Source organism: Pongo pygmaeus, chromosome 2 (genome assembly GCF_028885625.2).
Source record: "Pongo pygmaeus isolate AG05252 chromosome 2, NHGRI_mPonPyg2-v2.0_pri, whole genome shotgun sequence".
NCBI lineage: Eukaryota > Metazoa > Chordata > Mammalia > Primates > Hominidae > Pongo > Pongo pygmaeus.
In genome coordinates, this window is record NC_085930.1 from 963,666 (window position 1) to 988,449 (window position 24,784).

At 39.0% G+C, this 24,784-nt stretch overlaps 1 protein-coding gene across 1 annotated transcript in view; it reads left to right on the top strand.

Annotated features, from left to right (window-relative positions):
- GABRR3 (gamma-aminobutyric acid type A receptor subunit rho3) overlaps positions 1-24,453 on the top strand; it is a 48,520-nt gene extending 24,067 nt beyond the window's left edge. Inside the window, exons 5-9 of the mRNA XM_054482781.1 lie at positions 2,084-2,166; positions 3,213-3,353; positions 9,149-9,301; positions 18,112-18,308; positions 24,154-24,453. Of these exons, the coding sequence (XP_054338756.1) occupies positions 2,084-2,166; positions 3,213-3,353; positions 9,149-9,301; positions 18,112-18,308; positions 24,154-24,453 (874 nt within the window). The remainder of the gene's footprint in view (positions 1-2,083; positions 2,167-3,212; positions 3,354-9,148; positions 9,302-18,111; positions 18,309-24,153) is intronic.
- Positions 24,454-24,784: the final 331 nt, after the last annotated feature.

The window sequence follows — 24,784 nt, forward strand, 5'->3', positions numbered from 1 at the left end:
TTTTGGGGGGGTTTAGGGGAAGGAACAGGGCCTCACTGTGTCACCCAGGCTGGGGTGCAGTGGCACAATCTCAGCTCACTGCAGCCTCTGCCTTCTGGGTTCAAGTGGTTCTCCTGCCTCAGCCTCCTGAGTAGCTGGAATCACAGGTGCCCGCCACCATGCCCAGCTAATTTTTGTATTTTTAGTAGAGACAAGGTTTCACCATGTTTGCCAGGCTGGCCTCGAACTCCTGACCTCAAATGATCTGCCCGCCTTGGCCTCCCAAAGTGCTGGGGTTACAGGCGTGAGCCATGGTGCCTGGCCTCAATAGGACTTTTAAATCAGGAGTAGCATAGGACTCATACATACTGGAGTCAAGCCTCAGTAGGAATCAGGAGCAGAACGGCACTATCTGGACAAAGAATCAATTGTTTTAAATTAATTTTGGTGGGGGGAGGTCCAGTAAATAATTCATTCAGTGGATTTTTCTTACCCTGCACATTCCAGGAAATATTTGGCCCTTGCCAGGCTGTTGCAGGGTAACCTCTAACCCCTTGGAATATCCTAACTGATGAGAGTATCTTTGTTTACTTTGGGGTTGGGGGCTGAGCCAGATAGTTTCTGCTAACAATGTGATTTACAGTGGAGACTTTGAGCCACTAGATATCAGCTTCACCTCTGGAGGGGCTGGAGACTAAGGTCAGCCATGTGGGTGGTCAGTCATTACTATGTGGCTACTCTCAGTTGAAAGTGTAGATACCAAGGCTTGGGTGAGCTTCCTTAGTTGATAATGTCCCCAGGGTGTTGTCACATATCATTGCTGAGAGAATTAAGCACCATCCACATAACTCCATTAGGAGAGGACAACTGGAAATGTGTTCCTGGTCTCTCCTGGACTCTGCCCTGTGCCCCTTTTCTAACTATTGATTTTCATCTGTGTCCTTTCATTATAATATAAGTAACCAAGAGTACAACAGCTTTGCTGGGTTCTGCGAGTCATTCTAGTGAATCATGGACCCTGAGAGTGGTCTTGGAGATCCTCTAACACAGGAGGAACTCAAAATTGTTGTCAGCACAGCTCTTCCAGCCAACAGCAGAGCCAATCCAAGCCCAGAGCCAGATCCCCTGGTTCCAGCTTGGTTCTGACACTAGCTAGCCACCTAGCCTCCTTGGTCATTAAGTCACTCACATGTACTATGAAGGAAATGGACTGAAACACCTCAGAAGGTCCTTTCTAAGTTTAAAGTTCTAGGAATACACCAAAATGAATCCTTGGCTTGATGTTTTGTTGCACGACTATTGACAGTAGAATTAGCCCACAAGAAGATAAAATGTCCCTACTCCTCTGATTAACTCAAGGGCACCACAGGTAGGAGCATCTGTTGCCTTTGTTTTTTGTAAACCTGCTCAGGGGCCTTTTATGAACCCCTGATCTGCTATTGTGAGTACCAAAGTTTCTACTTTGAGGCAAGATCATAGTACAGCAGCCTCTGCCTGAAGCTAGGAAAATCTAGGAGGATATAAAATTTGAAAAAACAATTCTCATCAGTATGCAAGCCTTTTGGCTTAACACTACCTGAATTATGCATTGTGCACATAGATCTATAACTAAGAATGCTCCAGGCTTTTCACTCACTACTGGAAAGAGAATATCCTCGGGTAAACTTGCTTTGTGAAGGAAACCTTTAACTTCAGGTTTTTATTGCCACCATTCCCACCCTTTGTTACTACAGACTATTTATGTGTGGATCTTCCAGAAAGCAAAAAATATTTAAATCTATTTAAAAGTCTTCTCACTTTGAAGAATGTTTTTCTAGAGATATCAGAGCCAGAAAACACAGAGGGGGCTGATCAGGAAATGGTGAACACAGAAGCAGGTATGAGAGCTGAATTCACTCATTGACTCTGTGTCTTAAGAAAATCATCTACCCTCCTGAGTTTGCTTCCTTGCGTGTTATTTGGACAGAAGATAATACTGCCTGTTTTGCATTATTCTTGAAAGACACACAGAACCAGCAAACAGTAAGAAAGCTTCAATGTTGCATGCTCATTTGGCCAGATGGTTAAATTATCTGCAGTTTTCTTTTTCTCATTCTTTTTATAGGATAACGGTTTCGGCCATGTGCTTTATGGATTTCAGCAGGTTTCCTCTTGACACTCAAAATTGTTCTCTTGAACTGGAAAGCTGTAAGTCTCACTTCCTGGTGGAGTGAGTGCACATCATTTGAACACACCATCACATACTTACATGTAAATAAGCATGCTCTTAACAAGCATTTTAAAATACTGGTATATTTATCCAAAACCAAAATAATTGTGGGTTCTTTTTTTTTTTTTTTTTTGGTTTCTGTTTTTTATGAAGGTTGATGGCAGTTTGTCTGTTAAAGGAGAAGGTTCAGGGGAAAAGTGTTTTGATAATTGCATATTCTATAGTTTCCACAATAAAGGAACAGCTCCCTAAAAAGTCTATTCTTGCTAATGTTGTTACATAGACTGACGCAGACTTTCCACATTTGGAAAGCTCTGGAATTCACATTCCCAGATGAATCACAATCCTTCATTAAGTAGACTTGGATTCCCTAGAAAAATCTAACTCTAGACATAGACCCCCTAATCAAAGCCCCATCACAGGGCATCTGAGCTGTCAATCACTTTTACCAATCAGCTATTTTTGATAGATCTTAAAAGCTGACTGCAATTTTTGAAAATTTGTCTAAAATGCTGGAAATCTCACCAGATGTCTACTCCACAGATGCTCCACCCCAGATCCATTCGAAATTTTCCATACCACTATTTGACTTTAGAAAATTTCTTGTAAGATTGGCCCATTTTGGAATTTCATCCAAGAAAACTAAAAACAAATGGGGACTAACAGCCTGGAGTCAGGCCTGTGACAGTGAGAGGATGCTGTGGTGTCACTCTGAAGCCTGGCTTAATACTCTAAGAGAATGCACACAAATATGGGACCAGCTATCTGGGGAGTTTCAATTCATTGTGTGGGCACAAGATCCACACTATACTAGTCATCAGGGTCTAACTTTTAGAGATTCTTTTTCCTCCTCCTAAAAGTGTGTGTTTGATTAGTCCATTGGCAAACATATTTTTATCACCTAATATGTACATGTCATTGGAGTAGGCACTAAGGATACAGAGCCACATAAGACATGGTTATAGAACTCATTGAGCTTACAAGAGCTTATTCCACTTACAAGACTGATATTTTCATGTTTTAGATGCCTACAATGAGGACGACCTAATGCTATACTGGAAACATGGAAACAAGTCCTTAAATGCTGAAGAGCATATGTCCCTTTCTCAGTTCTTCATTGAAGACTTCAGTGCATCCAGTGGATTAGCGTTCTATAGCAGCACAGGTACAGCATTTTACATGGGTGATTCATCAGCATTTATTGGACATCTACTGTTTGCAAAGCACCACAACATGTGAAAAGGCCGGAATCCAAGCGAGCGTCCCCTTTGTCCAGCACCATCATTCCTCTCCTTTTACAGGGAGCAAGCTCCACCTTTCCATATGTCGTTTCTTTCCCACTCATGCAGCCACCTCTAACTAGATGCCTTGCTTCCATTCTTGACTTCTCCAGTCTCAATACAGCAGACAGAGTAATCTCTTTGGAACACAAAGTTCACAATTCTTTCCTGTTCTAAACTTTCCAGTGTCTTTCCATCACATTTACAACAAATTGAAGTTTCTCAACGTGATCAGTCTCCTGCCTAATGTGGGACTTACCCACTCCCTCTGCCCCTCACCACCTGCTACTCTCCCGACACTGGTCTTTTTGCTTGCCCGCCTCATTCCATCTGCAGGGCCTCTGCTTGGCCTTCTCCTCCCTCTGCCTGGAGTGCTTTCCCCCAATATTCTTATGCCCTTCTCCCTCATTTCAGTCAGAGCTTTGTTCAAACAGCTTCTCAAACAGTGCTTTCCTAACCAAACCAACGTTCTTGGTACATGATAGATGCTCAATAAAAATCAGCTAAATGAATCCATCCATAAAGTGTATCATTGCCCCAAACAGAAAACCCATCCAAAATTGGACCTATATAGTACTCTTTACTATGACAGATATATTTCTGAATTGACAACTTTTATCCAAGACACCTTTTAAAGTTAAATGTGATCCCCATTGACTAAAGTTGGAAGCAGCCTCCTTCGGTTCCCCTCTACCCTCCTCACCCTCCACTGCCATTCCCCTTCTGGATATTAATATTCTGGGTCATTTTAGGCCAAATCCATATAAAATGCCACTTCAGATTCAATGCAGCCATGCTTAGGCCAGCCAGAAAGTGTGCCAACAGCTGTCCCTGAGTTTCAGAGCTGTCCTGGCTAGAATGCTTTACCTACTGTGCCTTGATAGTGGTGTCTTTTCTCCTCAAAGATTCTCCACTCTGTTCTTAGATCTTGGAGAGTAGTTATCAAGTTTTTATCTAAAACCTGCAGCTTTAAGAGAGAAGTAGAAGTTGACATTGCAGAGAAGTTAAATGATTCTCTAGGAACAACAGCTATTTATCTATTTAGACCCAGAAGAAATTCTCTATTTCACTCCATTATTTGTCTACATTGCTTGGGATTCAGCAAATGATGCTCTCAATTTTAATCATGTTTATTGCCTTTTCTGATTATGTAAGTAACACATATTTATTTGTTTTGATCACTGATATATCCCTGGCTCATAGTAGATGTTCAAAGGCTAATTATTGAATGAATGAATAAATGTTAGATAATTTGAAGAGACCTCAGAAAAATTTAAAGGAAAATCTCTTTGTAATCCTACCTCATAGAAATAAACTATATTATTATTTTGGTATATTTTTCTGCTCCTCCTTCTTGTCCTCCTTTTCTCACTTTGTCTTTCTCTATATGAATAAATATAGGCATATATTTATCAGGATTTTTAATGTTCTTAGTTAATCCTAAATTAAATTAATATTTAAATAAAAGAATGTATGCAATGAACCATGGTATATGTGAAGTATAATTTATAGGATGTGTTTTCATTTTACTATTGCTAAAATGAAAAATAACTTTGGCATATGATAAATTGTAAATAGATATTTGCAATGTTTAATGCTAATACAATGTAATATATATGAAGCATAGAAATCCAAAAGAATTGTCTCCTGCACAGAACATATACAAAATATACAATAATAACAATGGCATTTCTTTAGCTTTTGAAGCACAACTATCCATTAACATATATCCAACCATCTTCCTAACAAGAAGTTAAATTTCACTTCAAAATTCTGACTTTACCACTAAATCATTCCATTTGCTCTACCATAATTTTATTTGTGCTTGTCAGACTTTTTGAGCCCTACCAGGCAGCTCCAACACTAGTTGATTTTTATCTTTTTCTGGTCATGTTTTAGAATCTCTCTAAAGCCAGGAAAATACTGGCATGGAAAAACTTACTGCTTACAAAGATGCTTGCATTTTAAAATGAACTTACAAATATTTAACGTTCAAACGTAGTTACATTTTTAACAAATATCATTTTGGTTCCTAAGAAAAATGAAAAAAAATTAGAATTAGGTTCAAATGTACATGCTTTGTGTAACATGAGATGGAGAGTTATCCATAATACACTAATATTCTTTAAAAGCAAGTTATGGAAGAATATATTTTTAAAATCCCATAATTGTTATTGAAGAACGTATTTATACATATTTATGAGTGTTTATATACATATGTGTGCATATCGTGTGTGTGTGTGTTAAAAGCCTAGAAAGGTTAACAATAGATACCTCTGAGAAGCAGGTACAAATTGGAGAGATTTTCAACACTTGTATTTTTTAATTTGTTACAATATACCCATTTTTTTTAATGACAGAGATTGGTAGGAAAAATGCAGAAGGGAGGCATTTTGGAAGTTGTATTCAAATATCAAATTAATAATCATATCTGGGTTCATTTAACCATCCCTTAGGTTTCGGAAAGATTACATTTAGAAACTTATCTTAGCTCATGAGCATGTGATAGCTCTGCCTCATATTATCCACGAATCGTTAAACATAATCTTCTGACAAACCCAAGTGTCTTTTTCAGATTAGTTTCCTGTTTAAATATTTTAGCTTCCTCAAAAATAATTTTTGATTTGTTTTCTTCACTCCTATCCTTACAACTACCAGCCACAACCACCATTCCCAGGTATATAGAAAAACTATACATCTGACTCTGGCTATAAGAGTCAGAAATATAGTTATAGGACCTTAGTTTCCATTTTATAGCTGAACAACAGGGTGTTTTTTTTTTTCTTGGCCTTCACCACTACCGTTGCCACTGTTCAAAAATCACCACGACCTGGCAACATTAACAAGCAGATGAGGGCTGCCTCCTGATCCCTTTCTCAAAATCCTCAAAATCATGCACTATAAATTTACAAAGAAAAAAGAAATGACTCCTGCCCCTAAGGGATGCATTGAATAATTATTCTTTATCGTAGCATAATCTAGTGGCTAAATGTGTAAGCAGTAGAAACAGACTGCGTAAGTTCAAACCTTGTCTCTATCTTTTATTAGCAACGTGACCTTGGACAAGTTGCTTAATCTCTCTAACCCTTAACTTTCTCATCTTTAAATGGGTTTCGTAATACTCTCTACATCATAGGGTTGTGAGGATACATGATGTCATATAGTTAAGTACCTTAGAATGTTATCTGCCATATAGTAGAGGCTCAATAAATATTAGTTACTAGCTGTCATCATCACCCTATGTTCATCTACATTATCTTGATCCTTTTCATAGAGAGTATTAAGGCCTACTTTCAAAGGGCCATTGAAGGTGACTGTCTCTAGGTATAAAAACCTTCTTTATTCTTGTCTTGGGACTGACTCCCCATATACTGGCCCAGTCCTCCATTTCCCTGGGTGCCAACTCTCTAGCCTTTTTCTCTCTTTTATTAACTCCTCATCTTTCTACTGTATGGCAAACTGATGGAGGCAGATGTACCCGTCCCCATCCAAAATTTAGTTTAGATGCCAAAACTGATGATGCCATACACATGACAAAAGGGTATGAAGTGATTTATTACTCACATAATGAGGCTTTCTAGAGAGAGATGGGCAGGCTCCCAAGCAGATCTGAAATGAAAAATGGCTTGAGAGAACAGGAAGGGGCTACTGGCTTGAGTTTTTATGGTAGCTAGGGGGTGCAGCTAGGGTGAAGGCTGCCTGTTGTGGGACAAGATGCACGGTTTGAACTTTTCACAGGTGCCAAAAAAGGGAGACTTAGGCTTTTTATTAACTTGCTCAGATGTAGGGCAGAAGGAGAAGTTGGGCTTGAGAGCTTTTAGCAGTCAAACATCAAAAATAGAATCAGACTCTTTATTGTACTACCCAAAATGAAGGCTCCACAACGTTCCAAGGCAGCACCACCTTTCCTGATAGGGAAATAGACTCCCCATGACCTGGAGGTTCAACTAAAATACCACCCCCAGTCTAACACCACAAGACAGAGCCACAGTTTTACTTCCTGGTTACTCCTCCCCGCCGCCACCCAACAACAACAACAAAAAAAAGACAACTGTTCTTCAGAAAATTATGAATAAAGAAAGGATGCAGTTAACTAATTTTATTTCAAGTTAATAATGAACAGAAAACCATATACATTAATACTGTCTTTCTTTTGAATTTTTTTCACAGGTTTTCCTTATTTCTTTTAACCTCACAGTAGTTATATAAAGTTGTAAGGTCAGAGAGCTGTTATTGTACTCTACAGCCATCACTGAAATGCTCAGTGGTACACAGTAATAAACTAGGGCTGTGATATAGGTGATACAAGACAATGAGAAGCTTAAAAATAATTTATATTTTAACTTTATAATGTACTATGTGATGTATATTTTATTCTCCTGGTAATAAAATTGTTTGGTATTCTTGAACATACATAAACTGACTGTTAGAAGCTCAGAACTAGGTAAGGAAGAAAAAGATAATGAGTATTTAATTGAGAATAGGATTCTAAGAGTAGAGTCTGCCAGTTCAGTGTGGGTTGGCCAGGTGTATTTCTTAGGCCAAATGCCTAAGTACTTAAGTGATCCATCTAATAGGATTGCCGTCTTGGGTTTCTAAGAAATTACTGCTGAGACTAGCAGAAGGGTTTTCCAACTCTGCAATACCTATGATTTTTATTTTATAACTTTTGACCTATAGTCCCTGTGTTTTGAATAATGTTATTTGAAAATAAACAGCATTTATCATAGAAAAAATAATCTACTTATTCACAAAAGATGTATTTCCATGTTTCCTCGTGTATTGCCTTATTTTAGTAAAGATTTAACAAGATTAGCACATAGTTATTGTGAAATAAAGCAAGGTAATATAAATTAGAAATGTATGAGAAAAGAAAAACAAGGATAAGGTATTATATATATATCCTGGTATGTGGTCATTAAAGAATGGTGCTCAGAGAAGTCCTGTAGATGTCTGAAAATTCGGCTTTAAACTTCCTTGTAGTCAATGGGAGAGGTAAACCTGAATAAAATGTGTGTGTGGATGTGACCACAAATGGTGCTTTTAATTAGCACAATTAATATTACCAACATGAGTTTATACAATTTCAATAAGAAGCAAAGAAACATCAGTTGGTTACTTTTTTGCAGATTCATCATACACAAATTATGGTATTTGTGAGACTTTAAAATTATAAAACTAGCTTATGGATGCTGTTTTTCTCCTTTGAATCCCCAGCTGTCTCCATCTCAGGTCAAAATCCAATGACCTAGTACCTACTGTGAATCTTTTCATTCAGAAAAATGTCTCTTTTCATTTGTTATAGCTAATAAATTGTTTATTGGCTCTTTTATGCCATTATTGGTCATGTATTGAAGACTTTCCCTCTTGCAGAAACGCCACAATACAGTATATTGTGGAGAAAGATCTTTAGAGGCCATCCCACAAAATATAACCACTATTCATCCCTGAACTGTGGGTTTGGAAGTTAAAGGGGATCTTTGAGTCAAATAATTAAACAGACTGCAGTTCAGCTGGTTGAACAAACGTTGATGGAGCGCCAGGCCCAACTAAATGGAGATGAGTATGTCAAATTCCATGTCCCCAAGAGCTTGGAGTCTAAAGAAGCAGGTCATTTCACTAAGTGCAGTGTTGCTAAGGGGAAGCTTGCTCTAATGAAAACTTTGGCTTTTTTCCATAGGTTGGTACAATAGGCTTTTCATCAACTTTGTGCTAAGGAGGCATGTTTTCTTCTTTGTGCTGCAAACCTATTTCCCAGCCATATTGATGGTGATGCTTTCATGGGTTTCATTTTGGATTGACCGAAGAGCTGTTCCTGCAAGAGTTTCCCTGGGTAAATCTTTCCCCATCTTTATAAAATGTTAACATGGGAGAAAGTTCAAGGGAGGTAAATAAAATGGGTCATACATGGAGAGGAAAAGAGAGTGGTGGTTTAGTAGGGATAGTCAGAGATGAACATCCAGGTTGCAGTATCGATCTTGACATCCTCAAGGGCAAATTGTAATTGAGTTCTTTCCTTGGGAACCCGGATTTTAGGGATGAAGTCTTTGCTGACTGACCTGCAGTTGGGTGATAGTAAAGAAAGGGGGTGAAATTATGAAGCATAAACAGCCTCACTTTTAAAGCTTATCTCTTTTCTTTTTTAAGGGAACCTCCCCATGCATTATACAAGTCCACTTAGCTTTTCAGGACAAACCCTTATATCACAGAAAGGAAAACCTTCAAACTAATTCACACTATACTCTTAGTGTATTAATAACAAATTACCTTGGTGGGTTAACAAGAACGTGGAAGGGATGCTTGAATTTGAAAATATGAATACTGATTAGAAATTAGGACTTAACTAAAAGGCCAAAATCAGAATCAACCACAGTGGAATTTCAGGTACAGTGGCATATTAGTTGGCAAGAGATTTTAGGTGGAGAGACGTTGCCAGCCTCATTAAGTCACTACACAGGAGTGATTATCTACACCGTCTAACATGCTATATGCTTCTGTCACACACACTGATTTATGGGAACCATTTCAGACCCACTTAGCAGTTATTGAGATCTTAGAAAGTAGAAGATACCAAGCTAAGCACTTAGATGACATGTTACTTAATGAGAACCCAAGAGATAATCCCACTTGCCTTTTTTGCTGGTCAGGGCAGAGCCCCCTCATTTTATCTGATTTTGTTCTTTCATTTGTAATGCTCTATCTAGAGAGAAGATTGTTATTATTATAATCATTGTTACAATTATTGTAATTATCACACAATTCATTCCAGAAAGGGTGGTTTGTAAGTTAATGTTCACAAATTATATGCATACTTCAAAAGATCATTTGAAAGACATAAATTATTAATATTAACAATTTGCTCACCTCCTTTCCCTATTAAAATATTCAAGCTACAACCATTTGAGACTTGAATATCTTCAAGGAAAAAATACCATCTGAATAAGTAATTAAATTATTTGAACTGTTTCTTCACATCAGAGCAGGTGCCCTAACCTCAGTACTGCAGTGTGGCAGCATAGACCCAAACACAAGACCAAGGACACATTTCCAGCCCTCTAGACACAATGAGAAAAGCACTCAGTCTATAAAGGTTTATGAACATGATTTTCAATCAGATTTCTGAAGTTGACTGCTCTGCTCTATACTGTGAAAATGACAGCAATAAGAGCTACTTCCATGGAAGGGTGGAGTGAATTGGGAACACTAAAACACTTTTAAGACATCCTTGAAATTCTCTGCTTCTTGCAACCACATCTGCTCCCTTAGGGTTAGGAAATTGCTATGCAGATTTATGTAAAATGCATGCAAATCATGTGTCCCTCTCCCACTTTTTAAAAAAATTATTTTAAGAGAACAGTAGTATTCCTATAAAACTGTTACCCTCTCAGGCTTTTGCTTCCTACCACCCTCACTTTTTTTTCAAAGATGCTTTGCCCTCTTCTTCCCTAGCTCTTTGCAAATGCTTAGCTGCCCAGTTCTCTGGAAGGTCCCTATGAATACCTATTCATCTGTCCCACTTACCTTTTCTCTTCTGCCTCCTTCCTTCACCTTCTCCACAGCATTTGACATTATTAGGCATCCTCTCCAAATCTAGGACCAACTTTAGTGGTCAAGAGTTCCAGCCTCATCTTCCTCATCTGCAAAATGAAATTGTTCATACCACCTCCTAAAGGTCACTGTGAGAATTAAATGGGAGAATTAATTAGTTTAATCATGTCAACAGCCTAGCTTGATGCCTGGCCCATAGTGTTGGATAAAACCAACTGCACACACAATGCATTAGTTTTCAATACTCTCCGCTAGTCTAGTTTTTTTCTACTCCCGAAGACTTTTTTTTTTTCCGTTTCTCTTTCCTGCTTTTTCTTCCACTCTTTAAGCATGAGTAACTCCCTCCCAAGGATCTGCTCACTTTTGACTCTTATCAAATGGAACAAACTTTTTAATTCCAACTACTGTCCCTATGTAAGCATGTTCCATTTGGGTACTTTCAGGTGTATACTGGACTTCACCTTCAGGTACTACAAGCATTCAGCCTGTTTAGAACCGAGTCTTTCCTTGGGAACCCAGACTTCAGGGATGACGGTTGTGCCAACAGACCTGTAGCTGGATGATAGTAAGGAAAGAGAGTGAAAGTATGAAGCATAAATAGCCTTATTTTTAAATCTTAACTTTTCCCTTTCTAGGCACTCTCCCATGCATTACCCAAGCTCATTTAGCTTTTCATGACAAACCCTTACATCACGGAAAAAAAAGAACCTTCAAACTAATTCATATTATACTGTTGGAGTCTTAATACTGACTTACTTTAATGGGTTAGCAGGGAAGCCACTTATTCTCTTCACTTTCCTCATTCTGGTCGGGGCCTTCCAGTTTGTTGAGCCTTTCATATTGAAACCTCAATTTCCTTCTTAATCTTTGGCAGTGATTCTCAAACTATGGCCTTAGGACCCATTTATACTCTTAAAAATTAACGAGGACCCTAGAGAGCTTTTGTTGCTGTGGGTCGTGTCTATCATTATTAGCCATATTAGATGTTAAAATAGAATTTGAAAATAGGTATTAATTCACTTAAAACTAGGAATAATCAACTCATTACAAGTTAACATGGTAACATTGTATGAAGCATAATTATTTTTTCTAAAACAAAAACATTTAGTGAGAAGAGTGGCATTTTTAAACATTTTTGCAAATATTTAATGTCTACCTTTATAGAGGGCAGCTGGATTCTTATCTCTGTTTCTTCATTCAGTCTATTGCAATAGGTTTTGGTTGAAATATAGGGAGAAATCTGACCTCATCAGATACATAGTTTGAAAAGGGAGTAGTATTTTAATAGTCTTTCCAGATAATTGTGGATAGCCTCCCTTCACATTACACCAAAACTCAGCAAGTGATAGTTCCTTAAAGTTTAATTGCAATGTGCTATCTGAAACCATGTCAACAAATATTTTCTACTCTGTTAGATTACAATCCATTGGTCTATCTTATACTTTTGATTACAATCCATTGGTCTATCTTATACTTTTGATTACAATCCATTGGTCTATCTTATACTTTTGATTACAATCCATTGGTCTATCTTATACTTTTGATTACAATCCATTGGTCTATCTTATACTTTTGATTACAATCCATTGGTCTATCTTATACTTTTGATTACAATCCATTGGTCTATCTTATACTTTTGATTACAATCCATTGGTCTATCTTATACTTTTGATTACAATCCATTGGTCTATCTATCTTATACTTTGAATAGATATTTCACTGATGCATTGGTCATTTGGAAAATATTGGTTCACTGAGTTACAGAGATCTTCCAAATGTTTACATAATTCATTATACTGGTTTGGATCATAATCTCAAACGACACAATACCAAATGCCGTAATCCTGAATGCTGAAATCCTGAAAGATCAAAATCCCTAAAGTCTAAATCCCTCAAGTCTACAATCTCAAAAATCACAATCACAGGATAATTACATCATGTTAGGCCAGTTACTATGCACTATCTTCATGCAATTGCCTATAACCTATCGCTGTTATACACTGTTTCATATATGAAATTTTCTTTTTGGTTTTTGGTCTGTTTTTCTTAAGTTTTTTTTTACTATTTTTAATTGTCAGAATTATATTAAATTTGCTATGCTATGTATTTCATCTTTGCATCATTTCTAGTAGTGGAGACATAAAGAAGTTAGACTGTTAGAGAGTTCTAATTTATATTATGCATTTTTGCAAATTTAGCTCCATGAAAGTGCATTATCACATTAACTTTGTGTGTAAGTATTGTGCATGTATGTAAAAATGTTGAAACTTTCTCAGTAAATGAAGACATGTCCTTTTTGTACATCTGCATTTGTGAAAGATAAAATTTCATGAGATCTCAGCTCTTTGGGTGACTGCATATGTGGTGGGGGACCATCATGGTTTTTGATCGATCCTCATAAGACTTAGGTTGTTCATCATGGTGTTTCAGATGACCACAGTTGTAAAGCTGGGTGCCCACAATGACCCACCATGGTGATATGCATTTATATGTTTCCCTTTTGACCTATTTCTGTATCAATATAGTTCATCTGCTCATAACTGTTATGCCTGTGCAACTGTTGTTAGTATACCTGAGTGTTTATGCTTACAGAAATACGTGTGTTATTATTGCCTTATTTTACTGTGTAAAGTGGCTTATGAAGTGTTATGTCTTTTTTATGTTTCTTAAATAAATTACCTTTTTAAAATATAAATAAATATCTTTTAAATTTTTCAAAATTATTTTTAGAACAATATTTTCAGTATTTTGATCTTTCAAGACTGTGATTTTTAGTATTTTAGACTTTAGAGATTTTGATCTTTTGGGATTTCAACCTTTGGAATTATGGAATCTGGAATTGTGTCCTTCGGCATTATGATTGGCTCCTCCTCCCCACCTGTCTTTCTCTGTCAAAGTCCTGCCATCTCTACATGGCCGAAAGCCTTCAGTGATGACTCCAAGCACACATGGTCTCTCTCATCTTTGAACACGTGGCACTTTCTGTACCTCCTAAGTAGCTTACTTCCTCTATTTCATGTTTTGCTGTGGGACAGGAGTGGCTTATCTTTTGACCTCTATTAGAATGTGAGCTCCTTAAGGACTAGGATCACTATTACCATTTTGTTGTTGTTCCTTCAGTGAGTAGCACAGTGTCCTCCTGCACATAGTTCATGCTCAGTACGTAGTTGTTAAGTTGCCAGTGTTTAGACCACCATATTTTTAGTTGCTAACTGGAAATGATAAAGGATGATTCATTTGCTGGTGAAGACCCTCCCACATTTGCCATGTTTCAGGTAAAGAACAAAAGAGGGTGCGTAGCATAGAAGTATCCACTGTGATTAGGCAATTCTCATAAGAGATAATAGCTACCATAACTTGAAATGTGTGATGGGTCAAATATATGATTATGTCTCTCCATTCAATTTGGTGTGGAGAGTGTGAGTCAATTATAAAGTTGTTCAAGGATATTTAAACATTATACTTTCTCCTCTCATTTCCACTTCCCTCCTTCTTTCTTTGCCTCCATCATTCTTGCTTGATCCCTCTACATGAGGTATGCCATTCTCTATAGAATGAATTAAGTAATGGGCTCCTTTACTGGAAAACAGATATGGCAGAGGAAGACAACCAAAGTTTTCAGGCCTGTAGTCACTCTCAGAGAAAAAAACATCTCCTAACAGAGGATATGTCATATGCTGGAAAAGTGAGTACTTAGGCAACTGGATAAGAGCAGTTTATTTAACCATCACAGAGATTATGAGAATTTCTAATGACAGTTATTTGTACTCTTGCACCACCTTCATGAGAAAATGGATGTCAGTTTCTGGTCGTTGAGCAATGTTGGAATGTCAAGCCACCTTCCTTTCCTTCATATCATGTAATATTTTCTTTCTGCCTAGGCCTATATGAAAAATATTTTTACTCACTTGAAGGTGAATATAAACACCCCCTCCCTTCAAAAGAACTACCTGCAACACAGTTACTGAGGGGGTGAAGAAACTCAGTGGTTTCATAAGTGATGCCTGTCTTCCCTGCTGCTATCATACTAGTCAACAAAACTCTCCACCATGCATGGCTAAAAATAGCCAATGAAACTGAAAGATTAATAATTCCCCCCAGACTAAAGGGTTCTTAAGACCCCGTGCATGCATTTAAAAGTTAATATGGTGAGGCTGCAAGAGCCCAGGGGAATTGAATCAAAGCGTCAGACTAAATATTTTCTCATAACACTTTCCTAACCATGTGTAGCAACATCAGTAGTGGGGAAGATAATTTTTCTAATCCAAACACATGACCTTCCTTTGACTAAATGGTCGCTTCATATAATTCAAAACTCCTTTATTGGGATGTTAACTTTAATGGGTTTGGAAGGAATACTACTTGTCAAGATTAATGTATTTTTGAGGGGTGGCGCAAGACATAATAAGTGTATGTAATGTAGCTATAATACTCCTGACTTCAAGTTCTATTGCTTTAGGAATTTACATCTCAGTTTTCTCATCATTCACTCCCCCTACCCAACAATCCCTCCTCTCTACTCTAATTTTTTTTTTTTTTATTGCTCATCTTAAAAAAGGAAAATTTAGAATGCTGGGTTTAAAATAAATAAGGCTATTTTCAATTACTTGGATTAAGCACCCTTTTAAAGAAAATGATTAATAGTTTATTGCTTTCTGGCAAATATAGATAGCACAATTCCTTTTTATTTGCCCAGTAGTTATAAATTTCAAATACATGATGAGACCAATCAGGCATATACATTTGTGTGTTTGTTCAAAATCCTTATTTTGTCCACTAAGCTCCATATTACTGCACATTGAAAAAAAAAATAAGTTCTGTCTTTTATATCTTAAAAAAAACAATAAGAGAAGACATTAAAAATTTTTTAGCTGGGTGTGGTGGCTCATGCCTGTAATCCCAGCATTTTGGGAGGCCAAGGGGGGCAGATCACCTGAGGTTGGGATTTTGAGACCAGCTTAATCAACATGGAGAAACTCCCTCTCTACTAAAAATACAAAATTAGCCCAGGTGGTGGCGCATGCTACTCAGCTACTCAGGAGGCTGAGGCAGGAGAATCGCTTGAACCCAGGAGGCGGAGGTTACAGTGAGCCGAGATCGTGCCACTGTACTCCAGCCTGGGGGACAAGAGCAAAACTACACCTCAAAAAAAAAAAAAAAAAATTCAAACTAATGAGGTTAGCACCTAAGTGGGAATATTAGTTCATGATTCCTTCACTTCCTATTAGTGAAATCTTGAACAGAGTAAGACATTGGCATACTGAAAATATCAGTATGGCACAGTAAAGGCACAGTGTCTTCTTTGTGCCTCTTGGCATAATTCTGCACTCTGAACAGAATTTGCACTCTGCTCTGACAAAATATGGGGGAATCCCTTAGCCACTCTCAGCTTCTATTTCTTTTCTGTTATGTGTAGCTAATTATTTACCTAGATATGTGGTAGGTAGATATTTGATAAAAGCAAGCAGGTTTTATTTAATAATCTTGGCTTCAGCTATACCTGTAATGTTAATAAAAATTCCATGCTTAATAAAATTCCATGCTTCATGTTCATTCTTTGCTTCATGTTTATGTAGCAAGTATGTTTTAGAGCCAGGGAATACAGACAGCACCCTCTGATATGCAGATCGTTGATAGTACCATTGTTGGGGGAAACCTGGGACTTGATGAGACAGTGGCCTGTGTTCAATGTTAAGAGCTGGAATAGCATTTAGGTTTCTTATTCTGGAGTTCAAATCAGTGTGAAGGTGAGATTCCAAGTCCTCCTATGGTACTGTCAAATTGCCAAGTTGTGTTGATCTTGATCATACGAACTAAAAACTTTATTTGAAATAGAATGGCTCTATAGAATTGTCATTGTGTTTGATATGGGGCTCTCTCAGATGAGAGCCTAACAGAATTATTACAGAAAGGATAGACAGGTGTTGGTGAAAGCAGTCCACATGCTGTGGCTGTACATTTAGGAGTGAATCACAGTGCTCTTCCTGCTGTTTGAGACTCTGTCTGTTGACATTACAATGTCCTCACAACTTATAAAAATCATTAAGGATTCCATTTGCACCTCCCTGGTGGGAAATTAAGAAATAAAACCATGCCAGCCAGTGTACATTTCAAATATTTACAATAGTATACTTTCTCTCCAGGCGGTACTCTTGCAATATCCCTCTGAGAAATTAGTGTAGACATTGAATGGCCCTCCTCATGGCCAGCATTTTATTAAGGAAATCTCAGAGTCACTTCTTTCTCCATTTTTCCCCTGGAACCTTGATCTTCTTACCTCTGATGATCATGCCAGAGAACAAAGAAGTAAAAGGAAGAAGGGAAAAAAGGAAAGGGAAGAGGGAAGGCAGCAGAAATGGAGAGGAAGGGAAGAGAAGGAAAGGGAAGAGGGGGAGGGAAGGGAAGAGAAAGGAGGGGAATGGGGAAGAGAGTGGAAGGGGAAAAAGCGACTGGAATTTAGTTGTTGCTCAGTAAGTATTTACAATGAATTGAACCCCTACTAGCACACTTATACTCAGAATCAATGGAACTGTAGTTTCATTAACAATCGACAAAGAGAATAACAATGGCTTTTTAAGTATTTTCTGTGAAAGGATAATATAGAGAATAGCAATCTTGAATGCTACTAAAGACCTTTCAAGAAGAAATAAGCTACCTGGAAGGAAGAAATATTAAACGTAGACATAAAGACAGGTTATAAACAATGAAAATTGTGAAAGAATGGGAAAGGTTAGAGGAAATGATTTTAGAATATATTTTTTAATTGAATACATGTTTACCTTTCTGGCATGCTTAAAAGAGGCCCATCTGAGGGTGAAAAACAGAAACGTCAGACTCTGGTTTCTGTGAAGGCTTTAAATGGAGGAAGGGAAACCTTCTGGACAATAGGGTGAGGGCAAGAAAAAGAGAGAAAAATCCGATGAGAGTGTTTGTTTAGGCTCAAGATATATACTTGGTCAACATGCACACACCTTCCCTCCTCTTGGATCACCAGGTTGATATTGTTCTAGAAATGCATCCCCTGGTGTGATTCAGCACCAGATCCTGGAAATGAATGGCTATATCACTGAGCTTGCCACTATTCTCAAATGACAGGAATCACCACAGTGCTGACCATGTCCACAATCATCACTGCTGTGAGCGCCTCCATGCCCCAGGTGTCCTACCTCAAGGCTGTGGATGTGTACCTGTGGGTCAGCTCCCTCTTTGTGTTCCTGTCAGTCATTGAGTATGCAGCTGTGAACTACCTCACCACAGTGGAAGAGCGGAAACAATTCAAGAAGACAGGAAAGGTACAGCCTTGCTTTGACTATCAGATCCCTTGGGGAATGTGGAAAAGACTACCCTTATCTATTGCCCTCTCTTGACAGTGTTGTAAGCCTTTGTATTAAGTCCATATGCTTGTCAAGAGGCAAGTTGACAGTATGGTGACAATTTAACATTGAACCTTACCCTCTGCTCTGTGCTGGCTGTTTTCTTATCCTCACTCACCTTCATCAGGAGTTTTTGTGTGTGCAAAATTTCTCTCAATATGCTCCTTTCCCCCAACTGTACCCTTTGAATAAAAGGGGTTGACATACAAACCACATTCTTTCAAGTGGATGATGATGATAATAATAATAGCTAACATGTAATGGGGGTTTATTATATATTGGCATCATACCAACCATGTAACGTATTATGTCAGTTAACTCTCATAGTAAGGTCAGTATTTTATCGCCCTCATTTCACAGAGGTGAAATAAATGCAGCTGGGTGGTAACTTGGCCAAGGTCACACAGCCGAAGAGGAATCAGGCTTTGCTTCTGGGTCTCCTTGACTTCAAAGGCTGTGTGTGCGCTCTCAACCAATAAATGATATGTTTCTCTCCATCGAGAGCCAGCATTTATATATCTCTTCTTGTCACTCGGGAGAGTGGTAGAGCATAAAGGGAGGTTCTTCCCCCCACAGTATCCTAGGAATGAGGTGCCTTCTGGGCTCTAAATGTTATCCATGTTTTTTGTGACATTGTTTAATAAATGTAGATAGATTGCTCTCTACCTGCTTCATTTCACAGAGGATTTGGGCACCAGTTTCCTGCTTTTACAAGAACTTACATAAGATATTGTACTTCAGAAACTTAACTGATAAGAGTCATTTGTTTCTAGTTCTACACTTAAGAGAATAAACACACATACACACACATACATATGTGCATACAGTATATATGTATACATATACCTCCTATACAGAGAATATCTATACACATATACCCATAACTTCAATGAAATCTATTCACATTGGTTTTTTTCACATGAGCATTTATATGCAACCAAACATTATTTAATATTTTTTCTACTTCTGAGAGCATCTCATACTTTCAGGGTGTTTTTATATCCTCTTCTCACACCAAACCTTCATGTCAGCCCCCAGTATAGATCTTGCAGAGATTATTATCTCTATTTTATAAATGAAGAAGCAGAGTTCTAGTGAAATGAAGTGATTTGCCAACAGATTCTCCGCCAACAGAACCGCCGTTGCAATTCAGATCTGGAATGCTCACTTCATCCTTTGATTTTACATCCTTTGAGTCAAAGCTCTAATAACAGCTGATTTTGTTTTCTTACAGATGCTTTCATTTCTTTGCTAGCAGCATGTGACTATGTTTGCCTGTCACTTACATACCCACAGTGAGTGCTATGCAGGTGTAAGGAAACCAGGAGCTGTTAGAGCAGTATGCAGCAGTGGTGCGTAGGCATCACCTGGGTGCTCGTTAAACTCTAATTCAGGAGGTTTGGGGTGGGACCTGAGACTATGAATTTCTAATAAGCTCTAGGTGATGCTGATGCTGTTGATCTATTACCCATACTGAATAGCAATGATTTGGATAGTCTGTGAAGTGAAAGGTGACGGGGAAAATGTGTAAGGAGGGAAAGAATTTTCTTCGTGTTTTATTTTGTTTTTATACAAGGAGTGGCTAACACAAGAAATAGGCACTGAAGTACTTTTGGCTCACTTCCTTCTAGTCCTTTGACTCAAAAATATCTACAATTCCCTGCCCCCACCTGCCACGCAACATATGTTCTCACTGCCTGATTGTTTTATAGTTGTTGATATTATACAAAATCTTTTTGTGTCCCACTATGCAGAACTTCTTTTCAGGTAATAAGCATCCTCCATTTTAAAAATTATTTTTCACTTCTCAATTGTAAAATTACTATAACTGAGATTTTACAATCTGAATTGTTTTTAAGTGTGCAGTTCAGTAGTGTTAAGTATATTCACATTGTGGTGCAACCAATCTCCAGAGCTCTTTCATCTTGCAAAACTGAAACTCTATACCCATCAAACAGCAACTTCCCATATTCCTCTCCCCCCAGGCCCTGGAAACCACCATTCTAAGCATCCTCAGTTATCTCAAATAAATGCAATTATCTCAAAGGAATGTCCTATTTGCCATTCATATCTTTGTGGGACAAAATGAAGAAATGATTGAAGTCAGAAGAAGTGATGGCAGGCCAGGCACAGTGGCTCACGCCTGTAATCCCAGCACTTTGGGAGGCTGAGGCAGGTGGATTTCTTGAGGTCAGGAATTCCAGACCAGCCTGGCCAACATATGAAACCCCATGTCTACTAAAAATACAAAAATTAGCCGGGCGTGTGGTGGGCACCTGTAATTCCAGCTACTCAGGAGGCTCAAGCAGGAGAACTGCTTGAACCTGGGAGGCCGAGGTTGCAGTGAGCTGTGATTGCACCACTGCTCTCCAGGCTGGACGACAGAATAAGACTCCATCTAAAAAAAAAAAAAGTCTTGATGGCAAACCAAATCCACCACATCCCAGCTTTGTGTTCCAGGTTGTCTCCTAAACTCCTTCTGTGCTTCCACAATGGTGTCATTTCTTCCCCGTTTACTTCACAGGGCTGTTATGATGATCAAGTGATATAGTAAAAGGGCCTAAAACCTTTGCAAATATAAAGTGCTATACAAATGGAAGTTCTTATTGTGAGTAGTGCCCAGAACACCTGCCCTGAGGGAATAGGAGTATTACTAGGAAGAGTGGGAACAAATCCAATAGGATGAGATGCCTTGGAAGAAATAGGATGCAATGGGAGGGGCCGGATAGAAGAAATGTCTGTGGGTTTGGGGGCTAATAAATAACACTCCTCTATATATATGGAGTTGGAAGCCAGTATTAGAGAGGCAGCCAGTTGTGGGAGCCAGATATGTGGATATAACAATGTCATCTTTGTTATTGGTAAAGCAGTTTGGAGAATGTTGCTTAGATCTGTTAGCAGGAAGGCTCACTAATATTTCATCACTAGCTTAAATGTACTCACTGTCTTGGTCACTGGCAAAACAAGAATGTTCAGGCCTATCCCTGGAAGGACAGTATCTCTTTACTTCATTTCAGAGAAGAGACCTGGACACCAATGCAGACACCAAATGGAGGACTCAAAAGGGACTGAGCCAAACATGCCAGTTTCTTCTCCCAGACGGCTACAGTAGAGTGACCAAGGGATGATGAGAAAGGGCTGGAGTGTTAGGCCTCGCTATGGAGTTCCTCTCTATGAAAACAAATCAGGCAAAACTTGTTTTCATCACCCCCCTACCACCATTACTACTACCATCCACCACCCACCACCATCATCCACCACCCAGCACCATCCACCCTCTACCACCATCCACCAACGCCACCACCCACCACCCACCACCACCACTCACCACCCATCACTTACCACCCACTACCACCATCTACCCCTAACCACCATCCAACACCACCACACACCACCCACTCACCCACTGACCACCACTTACTACCAACCACCACTCACCACCTACCACCACACCATCCCCCACATCCACCACCGCCATCCCCACCACCCAATACCATCATCAACCACTGTTCACCACCATCCACCACCACCATCCACCACCACCACCATCCACTAACACTACTAACCACCACCCACCACCATCAACCACCACTACATCCTACTATCACCCACCACCATTATCCAACACCACCGTCTGCTACCATCACCCACGATCCACCAATAACATTACCAACACCATCCACCACCATCACCACCACTCACCACCCACCACCACTACCATATACCCGCACCACCATGCACCACCTACCAACACCACCAACCATGACCACTGCCAACTACCACCCCCATCACCACCTACCACCACCACCACCATCCCCACTCACTACCTCTACCCTACTCACCACCCACCACCACTATCCACCACTACCACCATTCACCACCTACCACCCACCACTCACCGTCATCCATCACCATCCACCACCACCACTTACCACCACCCACCATGACCACCATCCACCACTACCAAACACCACCATCATGAGCACCATCTACCATCACCACCAGACACCAATACCTACCACCACCATTCACCAACAGTCCCACCACCACATGCCACCACCACTCACCACCATAACCACCACCACTCAACACTACCCACCATCTATCAGCCACCACCACCATTCACCACCACCACCACCCACCACCCACCACCACCATTGACCACCTCCATCACCTACCACCACCATCCATCTCACGTTATCACTATCCACCCCCACACACCACTACCACCCAGTACCATCACGTTCATATACATATTCCAACCACCTTTCTCCCCGAGATACTCAGAACTGGAAGAACAGCAGGTCTATGGAAAATGTATCCCTGGTGTTGACCATTGCTCGGAAAGAGGAAAAATAGCTATTTTCTTTCTTGGCTGGGTGCGGTAGCTCATGCCTGTAATCCCAGCACTTTCGGAGGCCAAGGCAGAAGGATTGCCTAAGCTCAGGAGTTCAAGATCAGCTTCAGCAACATAACAGGACCTCGTCTCTACTAAAAATAAAATAAAATACTGTCTCTGGGGATGTATCTATTATGCGTCCGTCTGCAAGGGGTGCCTGACAGTGATGGTACCTTCGCAGACATATTACTCTTTGGGTCCCAAGGTTTGGCTTTCATGCTTTCCATTGCCCCAGCATGGCAGGGCACTCCAAGCCACTTCAAGCCCCATCCGGGCTGGAACTGGTGTCGGGTGAGCCTTGGATGAATCATATGCCCTGGTGTTGGTGTTTCCTCACTCCTCTGAGCTCTTCTTTCTGATCAGGCCTTGCTTAAAGTTAAATAAAAGAGAATGAGTGAAAAAAAAATTAGCCTAGTGTAGTGATGTGTGTCTATAGTCCCAGCTACTCAGGAGGCAGAGGTGGGAATGATCATTTGAGCCCAGGAGGTCAAGGCGCAGTGAGCTATAATCACACCACTGCACTCCAGCCTAGATGATAGAGTGAGAACCTGTCTCAATAAATAAAAAATAATAATAAATTTTAATTTAAAAGTTAAAAAAAAAGGGACAACATAACTCAATTATGTGTCCTTGATTAGTTCACTGACTGCACAAAATAGTCTTCATGTCTTTTGAATTCAGTAAAATATTAGGTTTTTAAATCACTATAAATCAAAGACATGTTTTGGCAGAATTTATTCCACAGCCTCCAATTTGAATTCTGAATAATTTCATCCAGTAGTAGCCTCTCTCTATTTGTTCATTTTTGAAATTCCCTATGAATCAAGAAGTGATTTTGTTTTCTCCAAGAGCAATTAGTAACAGCTGCTTTGTAGACACTGCTCTAAACTAGTGAGAACCACTATCTTCCTCAGAGTAAAACCTTAAAGAAAATTTTAGTTTTGATTCAATCAGGCACTGGAGCCAGAAAGCATTGACAATTTGCTCCTTCAGAAAAATAAACCAGTTTTATGTTGTTTAATTGGGCTATGTTAGGATCATTTATAGGTGCTCTGAAGCAAAAATGGGAAGGCCTGGCTAATTTGCATTTGAATGGAGCAGCTAAAATCTTTCCCTATCCCATCCCCAATTTAAACACAAATGGATCACCAGATGACATGGTTTTAGTTTTGGACCAAAAAATATATATATACTGAGGATACTGCTATATTTTCTATAAAGAGAAAAAATAAGTTGAAAAACAAATCCAATTGGCCTATCTTGCTGTTCTGATAAATCATATTTAACTTTATTAACATTATTTACTATAATTCCTATTCGTAAAACCATATTCAAGACCTACTTTAAAAAAGGTTTTTTTGACAGATTTCTAGGATGTACAATATTGATGCAGTTCAAGCCATGGCCTTCGATGGTTGTTACCATGACAGCGAGATTGACATGGACCAGACTTCCCTCTCTCTAAACTCAGAAGACTTCATGAGAAGAAAATCGATATGCAGCCCCAGCACCGATTCATCTCAGATAAAGAGAAGAAAATCCCTAGGAGGACATGTTAGTAGAATCATTCTGGAAAACAACCATGTCATTGACACCTATTCTAGGATTTTATTCCCCATTGTGTATATTTTATTTAATTTGTTTTACTGGGGTGTATATGTATGAAGGGGAATTTCAAATGTATACAACTTTAAAGCCAGATGATATTTAAAAACAAAACTCTTGAATATGAGTTGGATAGTCCTAGATGGAACTGGGAAAGAGCGAGTCACCTCTCCTGCCCTAATGAAAATTTGAAAGCTGACTGATTTACATCTAAGAAAGAGTTTAGGTCCTAGAAAAGTTTGACTCCATAAATAAGACTCATAGGCATGTGTATTATGGGAAAAACAGTTTTCCATTGGGAAGGGCTTTATAACTACTTCATCTGAACCCTCCTTCTTTCTTAATGAAATGTTCTTTATTTAACTAGGGAAGAAAGCTTGACTATAACAAT